This window comes from Desmodus rotundus, chromosome 4, assembly GCF_022682495.2.
Source record: "Desmodus rotundus isolate HL8 chromosome 4, HLdesRot8A.1, whole genome shotgun sequence".
In the NCBI taxonomy this organism is placed as follows: Eukaryota; Metazoa; Chordata; class Mammalia; order Chiroptera; family Phyllostomidae; genus Desmodus; species Desmodus rotundus.
Window position 1 is genome coordinate 105,121,526 of NC_071390.1, and position 19,631 is coordinate 105,141,156.

General features: G+C 49.1%; 1 protein-coding gene across 1 annotated transcript in view; it reads right to left on the reverse strand.

Annotated features, from left to right (window-relative positions):
• Positions 1-19,631, reverse strand: part of ADARB2 (adenosine deaminase RNA specific B2 (inactive)) — a 430,916-nt gene that overhangs the window by 13,484 nt on the left and 397,801 nt on the right. The window contains exon 7 of the mRNA XM_045187554.2: positions 13,741-13,909. Within this exon, the coding sequence (XP_045043489.2) occupies positions 13,741-13,909 (169 nt within the window). The remainder of the gene's footprint in view (positions 1-13,740; positions 13,910-19,631) is intronic.

The window sequence follows — 19,631 nt, forward strand, 5'->3', positions numbered from 1 at the left end:
TTTGTATTTAGTTGGGAAATATCAGAAGGGCAGTTTGTTCATTTCGGGTTAGGGCAAATGCTCTCTTCCTCGCTGTGTCCTCAGCAGTCCGTGTGGCCCATAGTGTTGGAATTAAGTGACGTCAGTGTGACCTTATTTTGCTCTGGGGTGCTTTTAGATGCCAGGTCAGAGATGAAGGCTGAGCCCATTTTCTCTGAAATAAATAAGCTCTGGCTGAATGTTTGTGATTCTTCAAGCAAAGGTGACAGGGGCATTTTAAGACTTTCCTCCCCTACGTTTTGGTGGTACAAGGTTCCAAGTATCTGATACTTGAGTCGCCATTCTGTGGTTTCTACTCTAAATAACGTGTTTAAACCCAACTGCCATCGGCAGTGAGCATTATGCAGCTAATTTCTTACATCATTGTTCTTTTCATTAATTAACATTTCTCCACGTTAGAGTGGTTATTGCGGTGCCTCCATGCTGCACGTTTCTTTTCATGATTAATAAGGAGTCATTACATTTCCTCTTTCCCAAAGCAGTCAATTAACACAGAACCCTTTCCATTAATTACCGAGTGTTCACACCAGCACGCCCTACCTGGAGAGCAATCTGCTCCGAGAACCTGAGACACCAATTGCTTTAAAAAGTTCTCTTTAAATTTTATTCCAAAAACACAAGCAATTTAGCTGGCGACATTAATCTGCCTCAGAAGCATCGTGGTGAATGAGAAGCATCTTTCAATCTCATGCAAGAAAAAGCAGCCATCTGGCCGGCGAGCACGGCGCGCCTCCCACTCCCCCTGCGCAAATGCGGGTCGTTAAAGTAATGTGTTCATCTACATAAAGCTCAAATGGAATATAAAAGGTAATATTTATATACAAACAATTTAGTCCTACGATTTAAACAGTCATTGGTTTTATGAAACATTTACTTTATCGGACTGGCATAGCTTCACTTAAAATAATGGTGGTCATTTCTGCAAGTCCTGTCATTTCTCTCAGAAAGGAACGAAAGGGCTTGTCCTCTGCACAGTTGGAATCTTGCCAAAGAGTAAATGTCAGAAAGTTGTGGAGGAGCAGACATTTCTGAAGGCAACGGAAGAACTCAGCACAGATTCCGGGGACCCGCCACTTGGCAATACCGCTTCTACAGAATTTCTGGGCAGGACTAGGGACAGACCAAAACGTGAGGAAAAATTCAACAAAGTCACCTTTTTGGTGTTTTGCATACTTTCTTTTTAGGTTTGAAGAGGCTGGGAATGTATGCCAACAGCAAAAAAAGAACATTCAAAGTAAGTCTGTTTCACTATAAAAGTCCTTGGCGTTCGTTTTTTAAGTGCACTCTTTATTTTCCACCCCAGTACAGGCTTTCTGGTGTGTGTATGTATTGACGAGGGCAGGTTTTCTTAGGGTGAAGGGTCTGGATGTGGAACATTTGCAGTTATGATGCTAAGTTACCGTTTAAGTCGAAGGATTCTGGGGTGCAGACCTAAATGGGTGTCTTAATTTATCTCAGAGAGTTAGGGAAGTTTTTAACACTTCTTATCAATTAAAAGCAGGGAAGTGGACATTTCCCCCACTGAGAAGAAAGCACTTTCTTGAAATAAAGCTACATCCTGAACAATAAAATGAGTATTCTTAGAAGAGACATCGCCGTGCTTTAGGCCACTCGTGCATTGGCTTCGAGCGAAACTGGAACATGTTTGAGTGGTTCCGATTCTATGGGATTGTCTAAAGACAAATAATTTCTATATCTGGTTTCCTGCTAATAACCTTTACAATAAAGAGAAAATCAACGTTCTCCTTGCCTGGCTCTAGGAGTTTAAAGTTATTCAGCAAACACAATCAATAAAACCACACGGCTTTCCAAATACAAACTGGAGAATTTTCAGCATTCAAGATTCAATGGGAAAATATCTCTCCTTTTGTTCAAACAGATGATATTACTGCAATGTTGACAGAGAAAAAAAATGTCATGTCTAGTTTTCAATATAGATAATCCCTAAATAAATATATTTTTGTCTGTTTGTCAATCACTGAAATACCACAGATAAGTGGGGGAGAGATCTTGGGAACAAGCTGCCTTTCTTTTTTCTTTTTTTAAATCCTCACTCGAGGACATGTTCATTGACCCTAGAGAGAGGAAAGAAGAGAGAGAGAAGCGTCGATCGGCTGCCCCCTACAAGAGCCCTGACTGGGGATCAAACCCCTAACCCCTCAGTGCACAGGACGATGCTCCAACCAACTGAGCCACCCAGTCAGGGCCAGCCTGCCTTTATTTAACCAGGAGAAGCCATCTCTTTGCTCAGTTCAAACCTTGGCTTCAAGAGTCAGTGGAAACAATCACAGGGAGGGGCCCTTCTTCAGACACCAATCCCCCCTCACTCCTGGGATGTAGACAGAGAACAGTGGTTACTGGTGCGTGTGCTGAGTGGTGGCTGTTTCTGTCTGTTGTTTTTGCCACTTGACGTGGCCCAGAAAGGAGATATAACTCTCCTAAGTTACAGTGGAGTCTGTGGTGCATCGTTCAAGAACCATCAAAAATATATACTTAACCTAGCATAAGAACAGACACACAGCTCAATGGAACAGAATGAAAACCTCAAAAATAAACTCTAAGAAACATAAGGATCCCACGTCCAGCAAGAATCCACAGCAGTGGTTTCCAGCTTTAGTGTACATTGGGCTCATCTGAGGACCTTTGGGGATCTCCTGGGGCCTCGTCTCCCCACGACTCGGGGTTGGTCCCGGGGACAGCACGGGTCGGTGTTTTCAGGGTCCCCGGGTGATTCTACTTGGAGCCAGGGCTGAGTTATGCAGCGAAGCACCCCGTGCAGACTTCAGCGTAAAAAATTTAGGTGGAACCCAGGTCCTGACAGAAGTCAGCTGAGCTGTCCTTGACCACTGCCTGCCCCTCTAAGTCTCCTGCCGGCCCCTCGACTCTGGGTGGGCTGGCAGATGGTTCGGATGGTCTCCACGTGACCATCATAGGAATAGAACTTCTCCATCAATCAATAGTCTCCATCAAACAACATCTCTCATTGAGAAGACTGTGTTCCAGGGGTTGACACTCTCCCCCCATCTTCCTTTCCCACTCCTATTCTCACAATTTCTCCCTCACTTCTTCGACCAAGACAGGCAATAATGACAAGTCAGAGGCATTTCTGCACAAATGGCCCATCCTGTTTCCACTCTCTTGATATCTTCCTTTGGGCCTTTCTAAGTAAAAGAGAAAATCAGTAACCCTTTCACTATGTGATATCACTGTGAGGAATTCATCCCATGCATACTCTCAATAAAAGGCAAGGATGTATGTGTGTGTGTGTGTATATATATACGTATACACACACACACACATACATATATACACAGAGCAAACAAAAGAAACAAAACAAAAAACTGGAAATAATAAAATCTCCTCTTAGTAGGGAATGGTTAAATATGAGATGGTACATTCACAGAAAGCATACAGATACAACTGCCCACAGCCTGCCTGCCGCTGCGGCACGAGTCGCCGTGTGGCCTGGTGCCCCTGCTCCACCGGCCGGCCTTCCAGCTGTGCATTTTCGGGGCTGGGCTCCTCTTCTGCCCTAACTGCCATCCTGCTCCATCTCTCTCCTCACCCCTTCATAGGCCACGAGCTGGCCAAGTTCGGGCATCTCATCGCCACAGAAACCATGTGTGTGTCACCCAGCCCTCACTCACGCTGTTGCCTGCAGTACCATCTCCTCTTGGATCCTAGCCACTGTGCTGTGCGGGATCCCCAGGCATCCACGAAGGGAACCCAGGCTGCCGGTCAACACCCTCGTGCCAGCCGTGGCGTGCACCATCTTGAAAGTGAGTCCTCCAGCCCCAGGGAGCAGCCCTGGGCGTTAAGACACTCTGAACACAGAAAAGGTTCCCAGCCGAACAAATGGCATCTTTCAGGCCGCTAAGCGCTGGGGTGGTCTGTCACATGCCCGAGATAACTGGTGTGGAGCCGGTTACATTTTCTGAGCTGGTCTATGGCGTCCAGGACCTCCTCAGGAAGTTCGTTTAAGTCACGGCAGGGTATGGACAGTCTTGACCATTCGTTGCTGAGTGTGTGGTCTGGGGAAGGGCCCCTGAGGACCTATACCACCTGCTCTGGCTGCTTCAGAGCCCTGGGCCCTGGGCCTGCCCTCAGAGGTGCTGCGTTGGCCTCTTGATTCCTGGAGGACAGACTGTACTTACCCTAATGGATGCCTTTTTATTTCTTTTGTGAAGATAGAAGCCATGAAAGGAAGCCACCCAGGCTCATGTTCACGGCTACTTCTCCTTGCCTGTGACCTCAGCCCTGTGGTCCCCACCACGTCCTGCTGACGTAATGACATCGCTGAACTGTCTGTCCGTTCTCTCCCATTGTCATTTAGGCCGCTCTCCTTTCCTATAATGTTCGTGTTGTCTCTCACTTGAGTAACTAGGTCACTAGCTTCCATTCTGCAGAAATGGGGCCTTTGCCGGGTCCCAGTGGGAGGTGGGTGGTAGGCAGTGGGCTGTTGCCTCAGACCTGATGGTGTGGCAGGGTAACAGGTAGCAGACACAGAGCATTATTAATTGTTGCTAGTATTTTTGTAGCAGATTGATGTTATTGAACTTATCATTCACTGCTTTTATCACTTGAGATAGTATATGATTTAAGCTGTAAGATTACCACAAAGTCTTTGGTAAAAAAAAAAAAAAAAAAAAGGCTGATTAAATGATTAAACAAGCTGAGAAAATTTTGGCCTGCATGTTTGGGAAGAACAGGTTTTTTTTTTTTTAAGATTTTATTTGAGAGGAGAAGGGAGGGAGAAAGAGAGAGGGAGAGAAACATCAATGTGTGGTTGCCTCTTGAGCGCCCCCCACTGGGGACCTGGCCTGCAACCTAGGCATGTGCCCTGACTGGGAATCGAACCAGTGACCCTGTTTTTCAGGCTGGCGTTCAATCCACTGAGCCCCGCCAGCCAGGGCAGAACAGTTGTTTTTTTAAAGAGCTGCATTTTGAGATTGGAAAGATGAACAAAACTCTCATCTGATTTCAGGAGAGCTGGTAACACTTTAGAGATAAGGTGGCTGCCAGTAAACCAAATGTCAGGGTCTCCCTGGTGGGCTGGTGGCAGAGAGGAGGAGGGACTCACCTTGAGAGGACGGGGAGCGGCAGTCGGTGCCATCAGGAGATACTCACTCTTCACAGCCTGAAATCTAAGTTCAGAACCAGACAGTGCTGTGGTCCCCAGAGAGCAGCTGCAATTTTTACAGTTCATTATTATGGAGAAAGTTTTAATCTGCTCATTTAAAGACCCATTGCGATCAATAAATGCTCAGGTACATAAAATTAGAAACCATGTCTAAAGGAACATTAGTTCCAGAAGGTTTAGATTTTTATATGCCATTCAACTTTTGATTTCCAGAGACAAAAGCCAGAAACACCTCCCTGGTTTTCCCCATTCTTCAGGAGACTGGTGTTTGCCTGTTAGTGAGGTGTAGGCCGGCCTCTCACAGCCAGAGAAATGGCGTCTGCGGGATGGGGCATGGCGGCGATGTTTGCTGTTGCCTGTGTCCTTGTCTCATGGAGGCGCAGGATATGGCCAGTTGTACACCTTTGAGCTGAAGGACAGTGGGACCACCGCCACTTTGGTGCACCGCCCCATGCAATTCGTAGTTTTGAAGGTTAATTTTCATTGATGTGGTGTCACAACCCATTTTTCCCCGTAATTCCAATGCCTCTGTTCAAAAGAAAAGAAATCAGATTTTGTTTTCTGCTATGTTCAATATCAAAATTATTTTTAAAGGAAGAATAACTCAGCTGGTGTATCCCGCTTCAAGATTCTGGGGTGCTTTTCCCATCAAAGGGGGAGAGAGAGCTCTGGGTGCGACTCAGGATGTTCTGTTCGTGTCTGATTTTCAGTGTTGGGCGTTCGGGTTCTGAGCAGCACCACCAACCTCTCACTGCATAGTGATGTCCCAGGCATTGCTTCCAGAGGAGCTGAGCGTGACATCACTCGGGTAGCCTGGGGACCTGCCTGCTTTCTGACCAAGGCTTTCAAGAAAATAGACGTTGTTAGCTGTGCCAACTAGAAGACATACCTGGCACATCACATGTTTTCCTGAGTCTCAGGTCCCATGTCTTTGAAATGAGTTGAGCACCAATGACATTAATGTAACAGCAGCAGCCCTCCTCACCATGGAGAGTCACCTTGAGTACTGGACTTAGGGAAATTGAAAACACTGAAAATTTGAGTCTGCAGGTGCAGCCTCTGTCCACACTCAGGGTGTCCTGGGTTGGTCACCTAGCGAGTGCTTAGCCTGTGTGATTTCTTCTCACTTGCCAGTATGGCCAGGTGCTATCCCTCTACCATCTCAGACCACAGAAACACTACCTTCCTATTCTGTAAGCACTCATAGTCCTGGGGATACAGGTATCTCCACAAAAGGGAGTCTCACAGTCCTTCCATGGGGTGCAGGTCACCTGTCTCTCAACTGGGGTGCAGGGCCAGCCTTTTGTGTTTGTTTCCTCCTCTGCAGAGCAAGATATTGCATTCCTGCCTTCCATTGGCTTGTTCCGATCAGCATAGGTGATGGACAGGTACTGTCCCACCTTCCAGGGAAGGTGCTCTGACCTGCACATTCAGTGGTGGGAAGCCTCTTATGTTCCCAAGACAATTGTCAGGTTACAGGGCTGGACATCTTCCACTGCTTCCAGGCTGGTCTCTGTAAACTGCACCCACCATCCCTAGAATGTCCCTTCTGTCTCGGGATGCTTATGTGAGTGTCATGTCTGTGGGAATCTTCCCAGGCCCTGCAGTGCCTTCTGGAAACTTGATGAGGCACAGAGGTGCACAGGACTCGGGCTGTCTCTCTTGGAGTGTCATCTATTAGGGGGATGAGGTGTAAACCAGGTGAAGAGCTACAGAAGATGAGATTCCTATCAGGTGGAAACAGTCCTCTCAGACCAATGGTGAGTAATCAGTGCCATTCTCTGTGCAGAGGCAGGTGGGACCTCGAGGGGCTGCACAGGATGGGGTCCTGCCCTTGTGAGGGGACTGCCTGCATGTGTTGCTGACCCCTGATCCCTGAGAAGGGTGGAGGCATTTCAAGTGGATCATGAGGGGCAGGTCTAGTGACAGCTCAGGATTTTCCTGAATGGGGAGGAAAGTTGCTTAGGGACAGAGGAAGCTGTGCAAGAATCTCCCATGTGGGCTGACCCTCTTATTTATAATGGAGAGAAATTAGTTCATTAAATGATTCCCAGAGAAACTTAGGTAAAGGTCTTGTGAAAAAGCGCTATGAACACGCTCAGGGGGTCGACCTTCTTTGCGGTAGGGTTCTAACTGTGATAAAGAGTGAGCCCCGCCAGTAAAGCCCGTCCCCCTTTTCCGTCACCTGCTTTCCCGAAGTCTCACGAGTGTTGCTGTGGGTTCTACAGAGTGTCCGAAAGTCAACGCGAAGAGGGCCAAGGGAAGGATAATTGGAAACATTAGGTGGTATAGAAGGAAATGGGAAAAATTATCCTATCGATGGAACTCTAGGGTTTCTTCACAATGTTTTATGGCTCATTTAAACCACTGTAAAAAATTTTAGGGTTTCTGTAACATGTTTTACTGTAAACCTGTCTTACTACTGACATTATAAAATGATACCAATTGTTATTCATGGAATTCCGTACTCAGAAGAATGCCTGTTGTGGTTTAATTTATATTATTACTTAGGAGTTATTGATCCACACAGTGAGACCTGTGCATTACTTCTGATCCGTAGGCTGGAAATAACAGAGCTGTGTCGGCTGTTGGATCTTTTGATACAACCAGCTGCAGTTCATTTTTCACTGATGTCAAAGTAGGTTTGCAAAGAGAATTACAGCCCTGGCTGGTGTGGCTCAGTGGATTGAGCTCTGGCCTGACCACTGAAAGGTCGATGATCCGATTCCCAGTCAGGGCACAAGCCTGGGTTGCAGGCCGGGTCCCCAGCTGGGGGCGTGCGAGAGGCAACTCATCAAGTATCTCACACACCGACGTTTCTCTCCCTTCTCCTCTCCCTCTCTTCTCCCTAAAGTAAATAAATAAAATCTTAAAAAAAAAATTACAAATCTGCATAATGTGGATGCACCTTCTCTACCTTAATTAAAGGTATGGTTTTATTCATTTACTTCATTTTAATACATCAATGCCACAGGAAATAAGTGATGAAGGCAGTCAGCCTAACACTGCTGTTTCCTGGCTGCTGAAATAAAACCGCATGCGTTAAGGGGGGTGTTTTTAAATCACTAAATACATATGGCTGTGGATTCCAGGCAACGGTGCGGTAAGATCTTTGGGTGTTTCCCGGGAAAGAAAATTGGTAGTTATAGTTGGTTATAGACACACTGTAATATTTATGGGCAGCACACGCAACTTCTTAGCTTTGGCAGCTGAGAAGGGCAGACATGAGGATGTTGGCAGAAGATGTTGTTTCACCTTTCCAAAGCCATCTGCGTGGGGCACCGAGCAGTCGCAGTTTCAGTTTTCAGGCGGGGCTCTGTCCTGCCCCGGCGTTCGAATGCACATCGCCGCCATTCTGACAAGGGGAGGTCTCCTTCACCCAGTACTTCCTGAGTGCTGGCCGTCTGTTCGGAGTTTGTACACGTGAGGGTGCTGAGAAGTACAGCGTTTGATGCCTCAGTCAGACGGTGCGGCTGAAAGTCAGCAATGGCCTCTGTCTTCCCTGGCATTCACCTTCAGTGATTGGTACGTCTCGATTCCGTGTGCTCACTAATAGTCGTGTTCCCAACGGCCAGTGTCACGTCAGCAACAAGGACAGCCGTCAGCGGTCAGCTCCCTCCAGCTCAGGGCTGTCTCCACAGCTTGCCAGAGTGTCGCTGACACAGCTGTGGGGGGTTAACTGCCATCGTGGCCACATGCCAGGACAGCTTTTCATCCACTCATTCCTGAGTCCACTGCCCGCTGTTCCTCGTGTCCTTGGTCAGCCCTCACTCTGCCTGTGTGTGCAAGGTGCTGATGGGACGTAGGACATGGAGCTTACCAGGAGGGGGACATTCTCAGGAGGAAGGAGCTGGACTCAGGTGGGAGGGTAAACTCCTCAATGCTGAGCCTCTCCTCTTGGTGGTCAGGCACTGGGGCCCATCCCAGGGCAGGGTTTTGAAGGGGCAACATGTCCTAGGGGACTGGGAGGAGGACAGTGACCCATTTATTGATCTCAGTGGATGGGACTTTGCCCGGCGGTGCAGAGTGAGGCCAGAGATGCCTATGGAGAGCCCGGGTGAGCAAGGCAGTACTCTCAGGGGGTCCGGTTTAGAAAGGAAGTCCACCACTGCAGGTCTCGGGCGTTCTGGGCTTCAGGATTTACTTTTTAAGATGAGAAAGATGAGCTAATGCCACGACAACATGGTCAGCTTCAGGTAGAGGATGCAGGAATGATAGCGAGGCATGTGGTGATGGAGACCCCAGAGAAGCGTGAGGCAAGGATGGAGCCAGAGGACAAGGAATGGGATGACAGATGGATGTCTGTCCATCTGGTGAGGGAGAGCTGGAGGCAGGTTTTCCCTTGTGGCTTCTGTTTCCCAACAAAGGTAGGACATGGGCCATTTACCCCACTGGATGCCATTCCTAAGAGGTCACAGCTGTTTTCTCTCCAGTGTGTGAGTTCAAGGGCTCTCATCTAGTCTAGTCCCACTGTCCTCCTGTCTTCTGCCCTCACACACACCAAGGTCTGAGCTTCTGATCCATGAATTTGCTGTCTCCTGAGAGAGGAGAGAGGGCAGAGCTGTCTCAGACCTGTTATTTTCAGACTCTGCACCTGAGTTTAAGGCCTCTCATGACACTGACGTTCCGTGGTAGGCTGGTAACAGCTGGCTCTCAGAAAGAAAAGGAAGGAAGGAAGGAAGGAAGAGAGAAAGAAAGAAAGAAAGAAAAAAGAAAGAAAGAAAAGGCACTGATTTGTAGGTTTTGCCAATTTCCATGGTGTAAATACACCCCTGTGGCCGATTTCAAGTGACCAGCGTTATGTCGCCGAGCGCAGACTTGGGTGGAGATGAGCAGCAGCTCACATCTCACCCTGCAGATACAGTGGGTGTCAATAACGCCAAGAGCAAAAACAATGGTAAATGTAGTAAAATAATGAGGAAGGGGGTGCATTTTGAATATTTGTGGCCTTTGTTTTAATATAACACTTATTAGTAAGTTTATATAGTTTAATTTTAATAATGTCTGTGTTTAACAATTACTTTTCAAAATTGCCTTAAAATAACCATCTCCGGAGGGCCAAGTTGGCTGTAGCATGCATCCTGGTTATAGGTTTTGTAGCCAAGTGTGTGTCCGGCCACCACTTTATAAACTCTGGAAGGAGCAACTGTGACTTCCACATCTCTGTGTCCATCGACCTCTGCTTGTTTAGCTGCGATATTTCATTTCATTTGCATTTGTGTACGAACGGTCTTTGTTTGGAACGTTACCTAAACCCTAGGTTCAATTTTTGCTTCTGCACAGGACAGAGAACAGACGCAGACACAGTATCAGATGGTCTCTTTGCGAAGCCTGTGCACAAATAATGCACAGCACAGATGCTTACGGTCTGAATCATTAGCATAACATATGCTCCCACTCAAAAGTGGCAACGGTGGCCCAGTCTAGAATAGCGGCTGCCTCAGTGCTCATGTCCTCACCTCGTGTCGGGTCTGATTCTGGGGGATGCACAGATACCACCACGCCAAAGGTGAGGAGGCTGCCAGCTGCCCTGGCCTGGCACAGGCAGGACTGCTTCGCCGCTGGCGGCATTTTTCTTCTTCATCCTCCTCCTCATCACTGTCCCTCCTCAGCAACAAGTGCTATTGAGGAGCCACAGCTGTGCCTCACCGTGACACAAATGATCCCCTCAGACTTGGGAGCAGACAGTGCCAACTATAAGGAATTCCGGTAGTGGCAGCAGGTGGGGTGGAGCCTGTGCAGGGAAAGGTCCCAGGTGGGGTGTGCAGGTGGTGGAATGCCGTCAGTGTGGGGGTGAAGTGTGAGGGGATGCAGAGAGGGTGTCATGTCCAGGGAAGAGGTGGGGTGGGAGAGGGACAGAGACAGAGAGAGACAGAGAATAGAGAGACAAAGAGACAGAGATGGAGAGACTGAAACAGAGACAGAAATAGAGACAGATTAGACAGAGAGACAGAGAGATGTATAGAGAGACTGAGACAGAGAATAAAGAGACAGAGACACAGAGAGACAGATGGGGACAGAGACAGAAGGACAGAGACAGACTGACGGAGGCAGGTACAGGAACAGAGAGAGACATAGATGGAGAGACAGAGAGAGATTGGCAGAGACAGACACACAGAGAGAAGGAATGACAGAGAAAGGGGGAAGAAAGAGTGCGAGGAGAAAAGAAATGAAAAGAAAGCAGCAGGAGGGGGTGGGCTCTAAGGGACTGAGCGAGGGATGAGAGGGAACTTGGAGCTAGCCCCTCCTCCTGGGCTCCTCCCACCTCACTGTGCCCCTCCATGGTGTTGCCGCCAGATCTGGGGTCCAGAACTAGGTGGGTGAGAGCATCCCCATTGAGCTCACGTCCACCTGGCACTTGTGGATGAATTCCTGGGTCCATTCTGGGAGAGCTGTTCCTGTAGCCGGCCCAGAGCCAGGAGGTCACGATGTCTCCCCACGTGTATTGCTTCTCAAAAGCATTCTAGAGCCTTTCTCCATCCAGGACAGTGTTTGAAAACTCCTGGAGGGGATGCAACGTGGGCGTTGTTTTTCCAATAGATTTTGTTAGAAAGAGCAGAACCCGACTTTGAGCAGCTGCATTGCTGTTGGCAGACCTGTCAGCAGCAAATGTCATGTGGGTTTTGTAGTCTCGTTGAATGTGCTGTCTATTGATGGTTAAAATCCCAGAGTCAGTGAAATTTCAGCTTTGCAGCATTAATTCACTTACTTTTTTAGGGATTTAGAAACCCATGTGATCTTAGGGCACCAAGAGATTTTTGGTTAAGGTGAAAATTGCTTCTTTTTTCCTGCTTCGTGAACAGGTGAAAATATCACAAGGGAGGAACACACCATTTTCTGAAAGACCAGCTGGCTGATGACAGCGGCTGTTCCCTCTGACTCGGAATCAGCGCTTTGATCTCTTGTATTAGGTCCTCCTGTTGCCTTTGCTGGGCCAGGGCTAGCAACCTGGGAAGCAAGGGCCCTGTTTCTCCTGCAGCCATTTGGTGATTCCCCCGAGAATTTGGGTGCCCCTGAGAACAGGGACTGAGCTTTTACCTGCTCTGTAGTGCTGAGAGCAGGGAAGGGAGGTCCTGAGGGGATGGGACCCTCTGCAGGGTCCTGTGGCACTTGCCTTCCCCCTGGGGCCTGTGAGGGCCCCTGGGGGGGGGTCTGGGCTGCCCTGGCCCCTGAGTCCACAGAGGGACCCTTTACCCTTGCTTGCCACCTCTGACTGCCCTGCTCTCTGCTTTCCAGCGGATGGGTACTTTGCGTGGTACAGGTAGAGCAGCCATCCAACCCCTTAGCAAATGTCTGAGGAGCAGGGGCACGTGCCAGGCCTGCGCAAGGTGCTGTCTGAGTGGCAACAGGAGAGACAGTCCCACTTCACAGGTGTCACAGGTGTGCTGGGGCCGCGCTTGGGACCGTGCCCTTGGCCTGGGTGCTGTGGGCACCCTGCTGCCCTCAGCCCTACCCTGCGTTCTCCCGTGCGTGGGTGGTGTGAGTTGCCGCCATGACATTCCTCCCTCCGCCTCCCCTCCCCTTCACATGAGACCAGCCTTTTCATCTCCTGAGGGTTTCAACCTCAGAACTTTCCACGTGGAGCATCTCGGGAGCAACGTGGCTGGAACTAGGACCACATTTGATTAGAATACACCGTTTTTACTTGGTAAATTGATTACAGAAAAGTGAATCTATGCAAGTTTCTAAAAGAAGTTCTGATTCACTTGAACACTAGTTTTTCACCATCACTTCACTGTTATTGCCACTGGGGGCAGCTCTGTTAGGGTGTCTGACTCTCCCCAGGTAACCCTGCCCTCCTCCTGGGGTGCTGGGGCCTATTTTCCACAAGAAGTCGCAGAAGGGCTCCTGGTGGGGATGGCCTATCTGGGAACTCTGAATGGGAGGGTGGGGAGTGGCTCTACTCCTGGAATTTTCTGTCCACTGTAATCGGGGAGTGGCTGCTGAGGACAAGGTGGCTTTCAGGACCACCTGACGTCCTCTCTGCAAGTCCCTCTCCCCATGCTGGCTGGGCTGAGATTTCCCATAGAATCTCCATAGAACTTCCCATAGAGGGCCTTTGAGGACACCTTTGGAAAGGAGGCCATCTCATGGTGTGGGGCAAGGGGGTGTCCCCAGCTGTCAGTACAGGTGTACACGTTTTCTTGAACATTTGTCAGGTTTCAGGGAAGTTCAGAACCTGAGAGGGCATTCTCCACACTGTAGGGTACAGGGTGTTCTCGGAGGGCTATGTGTGTGTGAGGCAAGGAGTGACAGGGTGCCTGGGCGCAGGTAGCCCCGGGTAGTGCTGAGCACAGGTGGGCTGAGTAGATGGCACAGTCTGCCTCTTCCTCATCCCTTGAGGCTGGAGGTGCCCAGCCCGCCACACAGGGAGCTACACCAGCACCGTGTGTGTTTGTGTGTTTGCAGCTGCAGCTTGGACTTGCCTGGCATGTAGTAGCTCAGGACGCCCTGGCCACAGCACCTGAAACTCAGAGTGTGGTCTGTGAGGGAGGGGCGGGCCCTCACCCAGGGGTGCTCCCTGTGCCTGCTGTCACTCGGGCTGCCAGAGGGGCTGTTACCTGGCGATCTTGTCTGTGCAGGACATGGTGATGAGCTGCTCACCCAGCAGGATGCCGTCCCAGGTCTGCACTGAGCTGGGGCCCCGGACGGGCACAGTCCCCTCCCCGGACTCAATCTTCGTGCGGAGGTGCCCGCGGAACTTCCTGACGATGTGTTTGCTGCTGCTCACTAGGAGATAAGAGGTGGTGTGAGAAGGGGCTGGGACCCTGTTTGCCCAGAGACAGGTGGGCTTCCAGCTTGGAGGGGGCAGGGGAGGAGTGCACCCAGAAACTTCTCAAGGGACCCAGGGCCACTGCCGGTGGATTAGGACAGGGAAGCATAAGTGAGCGCCAGGGCAGGGAGTGATTTCTTCTTCCCAACAGTGAAGAGTTGGGCTCCAGAGCACCACTTCTAGACCAGCTCGGCTGCCCCGGGTAAAGGGCCTTGATGCATGTGTCTGAGGCTCGGTGGCCATTTGGTCCCAGCCACTCAGCTGTGCCCCAAAGCACAGAGCCACACAGCCCCGGGCTGCGTTCCCCCACACTATTAACTCTGAGATTTGAGTTCTACGTCATTTTCACATGTCACAAAATATTATTCTTGTCACCCTTCCAGCCATCTAAAAATGTAAAACCACGCTTAGTTATGGGCTGTGCAGAAAAGGAGGTTGTGGGTGGGATTTGGCCTGATGGCTGAGGTCTGCCCACCGCAGTCTGGATTTCGATCTTGGCTCTGTCGTTTCCTAGCTGCACAACATTGGGAACATTGCTTAAAATCGTGGTGGCACAGTTATTTCATATTGAAATTGGGGTAATAACAGTGCCCACCTCCTAGCCTGTGGGGGGGGGGCACAGACACGACACGTGAGCGTGTCAGCACGCCGTCGCTAACTACCAGAGGGCCGTGGGAAGCAGCCTCTCTGCTGGGTTCAGGGATGACGGGATGCAGCCTGCGCATGGGTCCCTAACGCATGCGTTCTGTGCTCTTTCTCTTTCCCGTTCCCGAGCCCTCTGCACGCACACGCGCACTGCCTCCCACCCCTGCAGTTATTTGGAGAACTAGCATGAACAAGGGGAAGATTGTATTTATTTTTCTTCCTTTAAAAAAAGTTCTGTACATTAAGTCTGGATTATACTGTAATATGGAAACAGTTAACTGCTTTACATACAAATTACATGTAAAATAGTACAGTGATTTCAACATTTACTTACATATGATGACATGGATGGATGCTAGAGGCTTTCTTTAAAAAGCTTCAGTTTTGTTTTAGAAGTTGTGGAATTGGGATTTCTTTCTCATTTATCCTTACTGAAGGCATCAAATAATAAATAACATGTGGGTTTATGTGGACACCTCTTTCAGATTTTAAAGTAACTTTCAGTATTTTTTCTCATTGTTTCTAAGAACCAAAGTTCTTTTACCACATATCCATAGTACCCAATGGCCATCTCTTGGGAAAAAAGGTTGCCATACTTCTCAGAGAAAGGAAACTTTCAGGGTTTTTAGGTTGCTTTTTGATCCTGTTACCAACTGAGTACTCGATGAGACCCAGTGGGACTGGTCTGTGAGTCCTCCACACAGGAAGACCAAGGTGGGCACAGCCAAGCAACACCCAGCCCTCCCCTGGTAGAGCACGACTCTCTTCTTTGCTGTTTTAAATGGCACTATGAATCGTGGCAATGACAATGATGGTGACGATGGCGATGGTGACAATGCTGATGATGATGTGGTGATGGTGGCAATGGTGATGCCGATGGTGGTGATGGTAATAATGATGGTGGTGATGATGATGGTGATCATTATGGTGACAATGGTAAAGCTGATGGTGATGATGGTAAAGGTGATGATGACAATGAAGGTGATGATGATGGAGGTGGTGGTGATGATGGTGATAGTGATCATGACAAAGATGATGATAGTGATGATAGTAAATTGAACATAAAATAGTTCACATTACTCAAAAACACTTGAGGGCAATCTTTGGTTTGACCTAACTTTTTACACTGTCGGGGAGGGGTCTTTATCACACCAATCTCCTATGGCCAGCAGCATTGGGAGAGTGGAGGGTCAGCATACCTGATAGTTTCCACAGTTTAGCACATACAAGTGCCCTGACTCTTCTGTGTGGGGGGTATTTTCTCAGGAAATAGGGGACTTGTACCTATCTTTCTGGTGATTATAGTGTCCATATCACTCTCTCAACACTTCCACTATGGCGCCATTTTCCAGACCTTGAAAGTTGCCTATTGTAAGGCTTTTCTCAAGTCTTACTCATTGCTTCTGCACAACAAACTTCCCATGAAGTAGACCCTCTAGTCGGTAATGGCATGCCAACAGGGAGGCCTGGCTTGAATTAACAACTGGTATCTAGGAGCTAACCCAAAGTTTTCAGGTAGATTAATTTTTCCTAAAGAGTCAGGTGCAGGAGCGGCTCCTGAGAAGCGTTTATTTTTGGAGGTGTTAGATCTCAGGCTGCCTTCTCCAGCAGCTCCCTGATGAGTGCGATCAGTCCCAGGGGCTCTGAGTGTCAACAACCTTGTAAAGCCCATTTCCTCTGGCTCTTTCCCGTCTAATTGGAGAGGCAGGAGGGAGCTGAAGATGCCACTTCAAGCAGAACAAAATGCCAAGTGAACCAGAAACTGTGGGGAATGGAGCCTAAATAACCCGTAGTGGGTTTATGGTGTGCCCTACAGCAGAGGTGTCGAGTGTGCAAATCCTGCCTGCTGTGGACATGTACACACTCTCAAATGAGTATATGCTAATTTAATTCTGATTGTCCAAGTGACCAGTCTCTTTATTACGGTATTTATTCATCTAAACCCTTACCTTTGGAGACTGACGTCACGATCAGGTATTACACTTTAGGAAATTATCAGGTGAATATTTTATTTTTAGGAGACAATCAATAGGAGGTGGAGCTAAATGACAGTTGAAGTCCACCTAGGAGCCAAGATCTAGCTAAAAAGTGACACATGGCTGCCGCAAGGCACTAGGGGAGAAAAAGAGGGCCAGAAATGAGCAAACAGGCATAGGAAAGGGAGAGAATGTTTTTAAACACCTAATTTTAAACTTCTAATTTTCAAGTCATCTTCGAAAGGCATATCCCAGAAAGTATACCTCTGAAGCGACCTACTCCTTATTTTAATAACATCTACAGCATTAGTCATGTGGTCATGTGGGTGTCCTTTGTATCACTTGGTGACAATAGTGGTGGTGACAATGGTCAATTATAAGGCCACTTAAATTCATTGATCCCACGATGCACAAACATGTATTGCATGCTTCTGTAACTCAGTAGGCAAATCTGAAGACAGGGACTTCAGAAAGTGCATTTTAGGTTCCCTGACTTCCTATGGGATCTTGGGCTTATCTCTTGAACTGCCTTAATGAATAATAAATGGAATAGAACATACTAGGTATTTAGCACATTCTTGTAAAATATGACAGAACTGTGCTATTCCTCATGGCATCTTATGGGAGACAGGTTGGAAGATTTCACTAAGCTGTTAAATTCCTTGGAAGTGGCTACTACAGGTTATTCCAGTAAGAACTAGGCTATTTAAGAACATGCCAAGAGAGAGGACTTTGCCTTAAGAATATTGGTGAGTTAGAGGGAGGACAATAGTTATCCTGCAATAGCTCAGACACAGGAAGGGCCTTAGAACTTTTCATCACTCTGGTCAGTCCAGGTTCTTATCAGAACTTCCCTGGGCCTAGCCCAAGTCTTCCAGATCCACTTAGGAAATGGAATCATCCTCGTGGGGTCTGGCTTCTCTATGCAGAGCCTGTGGCTGGAGCTGCTCTGTCCCTACCAGTAAAAGCCTTGCCTGCCCACCACATCTGCCTGGCCCTTGCAGAGACCCCAGCAGACCCTCCTGTGCATGCAGAGCTTCCCACTGTGCCAGCAGGGGACACACCCCCTCGGGGCAGGAGACAGGTTAGGGATTTTGGATCTGGTGGCTCAAAACATGGCTGGTCCTCATCCTCACAATCACGGGGGGAAATTCTGAAAGTACAGATCAGACCCACCACACCAAATGTGCCAGAATCTCAGGGAAAGCACAGGTGTGCATTTTTAGGAACGTTCCAGGTGGTCCTGACGTAAGCCAGGTATGGGACAACCCACAGCTGCTCCCAGGCCACATGCCTCCCAGACATTTCAGACCAGTAATTATTGATTTCGTTTTTAAAGACTCTAGGGAGGCAGAATTTATGGTCTGTCCACGTGAATGTGTTTTGCAAAAAAAATTAAAATGAGGAGTTCAGAGTTTCTTGAGCCATAGGCATCCAAGGGAGGTTGGCCAGGTCACAATAGGGATCTATGTGGCCTCATGGATGTAGAGCCCTGACCTGGCCTCAAGAGCCCATGGAGGCTTTAGCACTGGGGGGACAACTGAGGCCAAGGTGGCCCCGTGGAAGGCCCCTTTGCTCGGCAGCTGGTGGGAGTCAGGTGTTTATGCTCAGAGATCAGTCAGACCTGGCTCTTAGCCAGAGGTCTGGGATGTGATATTGGCTCTAGCAGTTGTTCAGACCTACCGGCAGAATTTCTCCCCTGTGCCCCTGTGCTCGCTCTGCATTCCCACTCTTTTTTTTAATAGTGATTTTACTTATTTATTTTTAGAGAGAGGGGAAGGGAGGGAGGAAGAGAGGGAGAGAAACATCAACGTGTGGTTGCCTATCACACACCCCCTACCAGGCGGGGTGGGGGGACCGGGTCCACAATCCAGGTACATGCCCTGACTGGGAATCAAATTGGTGACCCTTTGGTTCGCAGGCTGGCGCTCAATCCACTGAGCCAACCAGCCAGGGCTCGTTCCCTCACTCTTTAAAGGAAGGGGTTCATTGTGGACAACTCTGTTCAGGGCATCTCAGACTCAGTCAGTCACAGGCGTGTCTGCACCCTTGGCGGGTCAGATGCCTGTTGAGTGTGTGTGCTTGTCCATGTGCTTGTGGGTGTGCGTGTGTGGAGGAAAAAGGAGGATAGTGTGGGCACAGCTGCAGGTGATGGAGCCGGCATGCGGCCATGCAGAGATTACAGCAGCTCCTTGCAGACCAGACGAGGGTGTGAGGATAAAATGAGCTCAAGCAATAGGGACTTACAGAGCAAAGTGCTGGCGAGAGGAGACAGGGCGGCCCCTGGAGTGGCCAGGAGTTGGGAGTCTCCAGTGCTGGAGCTTCTCCCAGGTTGTGACAAGCTCAGCAGAACTGATGACGACCTTGGGTGAGGGGATAGAACATATCTGTGCTGCGCATTTGTGGACACAACGACTGTGCCATGACCTTCAGGTCCTGTGCTGTGGACTCCCTGTAGGAGCATGGACGCAGAGCGATGGGCAGTGAGGCTGGGCTTCTACAGGGTTTACTTGTGGGAGGCAGACTCATGACCTCTGGAATGGCCCAGCAGCCAGGGCTTCCTCTGCCCTGGAAGGAGCCCCTGCCGGTGACCTGCATCCCCTCCCCTGGCCATTCAACCCTCTTGAAAGAGTAGCAGAGAGAAACATTCGAGTGAGCCACATGCAGAGCTCCCCCACCCTGATGTCAGAGGTTTCTCTCCACCTCTGAGTTGTTCCTGAGCCTCGTGCCTTCCTCAGGAGTGTGGGGAAACTGAAGTCTCTCTGGGAGGCCCTTCCAAGCAGGAATTTGGGTTTCCTGCCCTCACTGAACTGGTAAGGGAAGGTGGTGCAGGGCTCTTGGCGGACAGTCTGCAGGACAAGCTGGCCAGATGCTCCCTCCTCAGCGTCCCCAGTAGGATGCACTGGGAGGAATGCCAGCCTCCATAACTCTGGAGCAGCACCTCATTTTTGCCTGGCATATCTGCAGCCAAAATGTGAGGAAAATACTTTCTTTCCCCAGCAGCACCTGCCACTTCTTAAAAGCACCATGAAATAAAAGACATCTGTGCCTGGAAGCG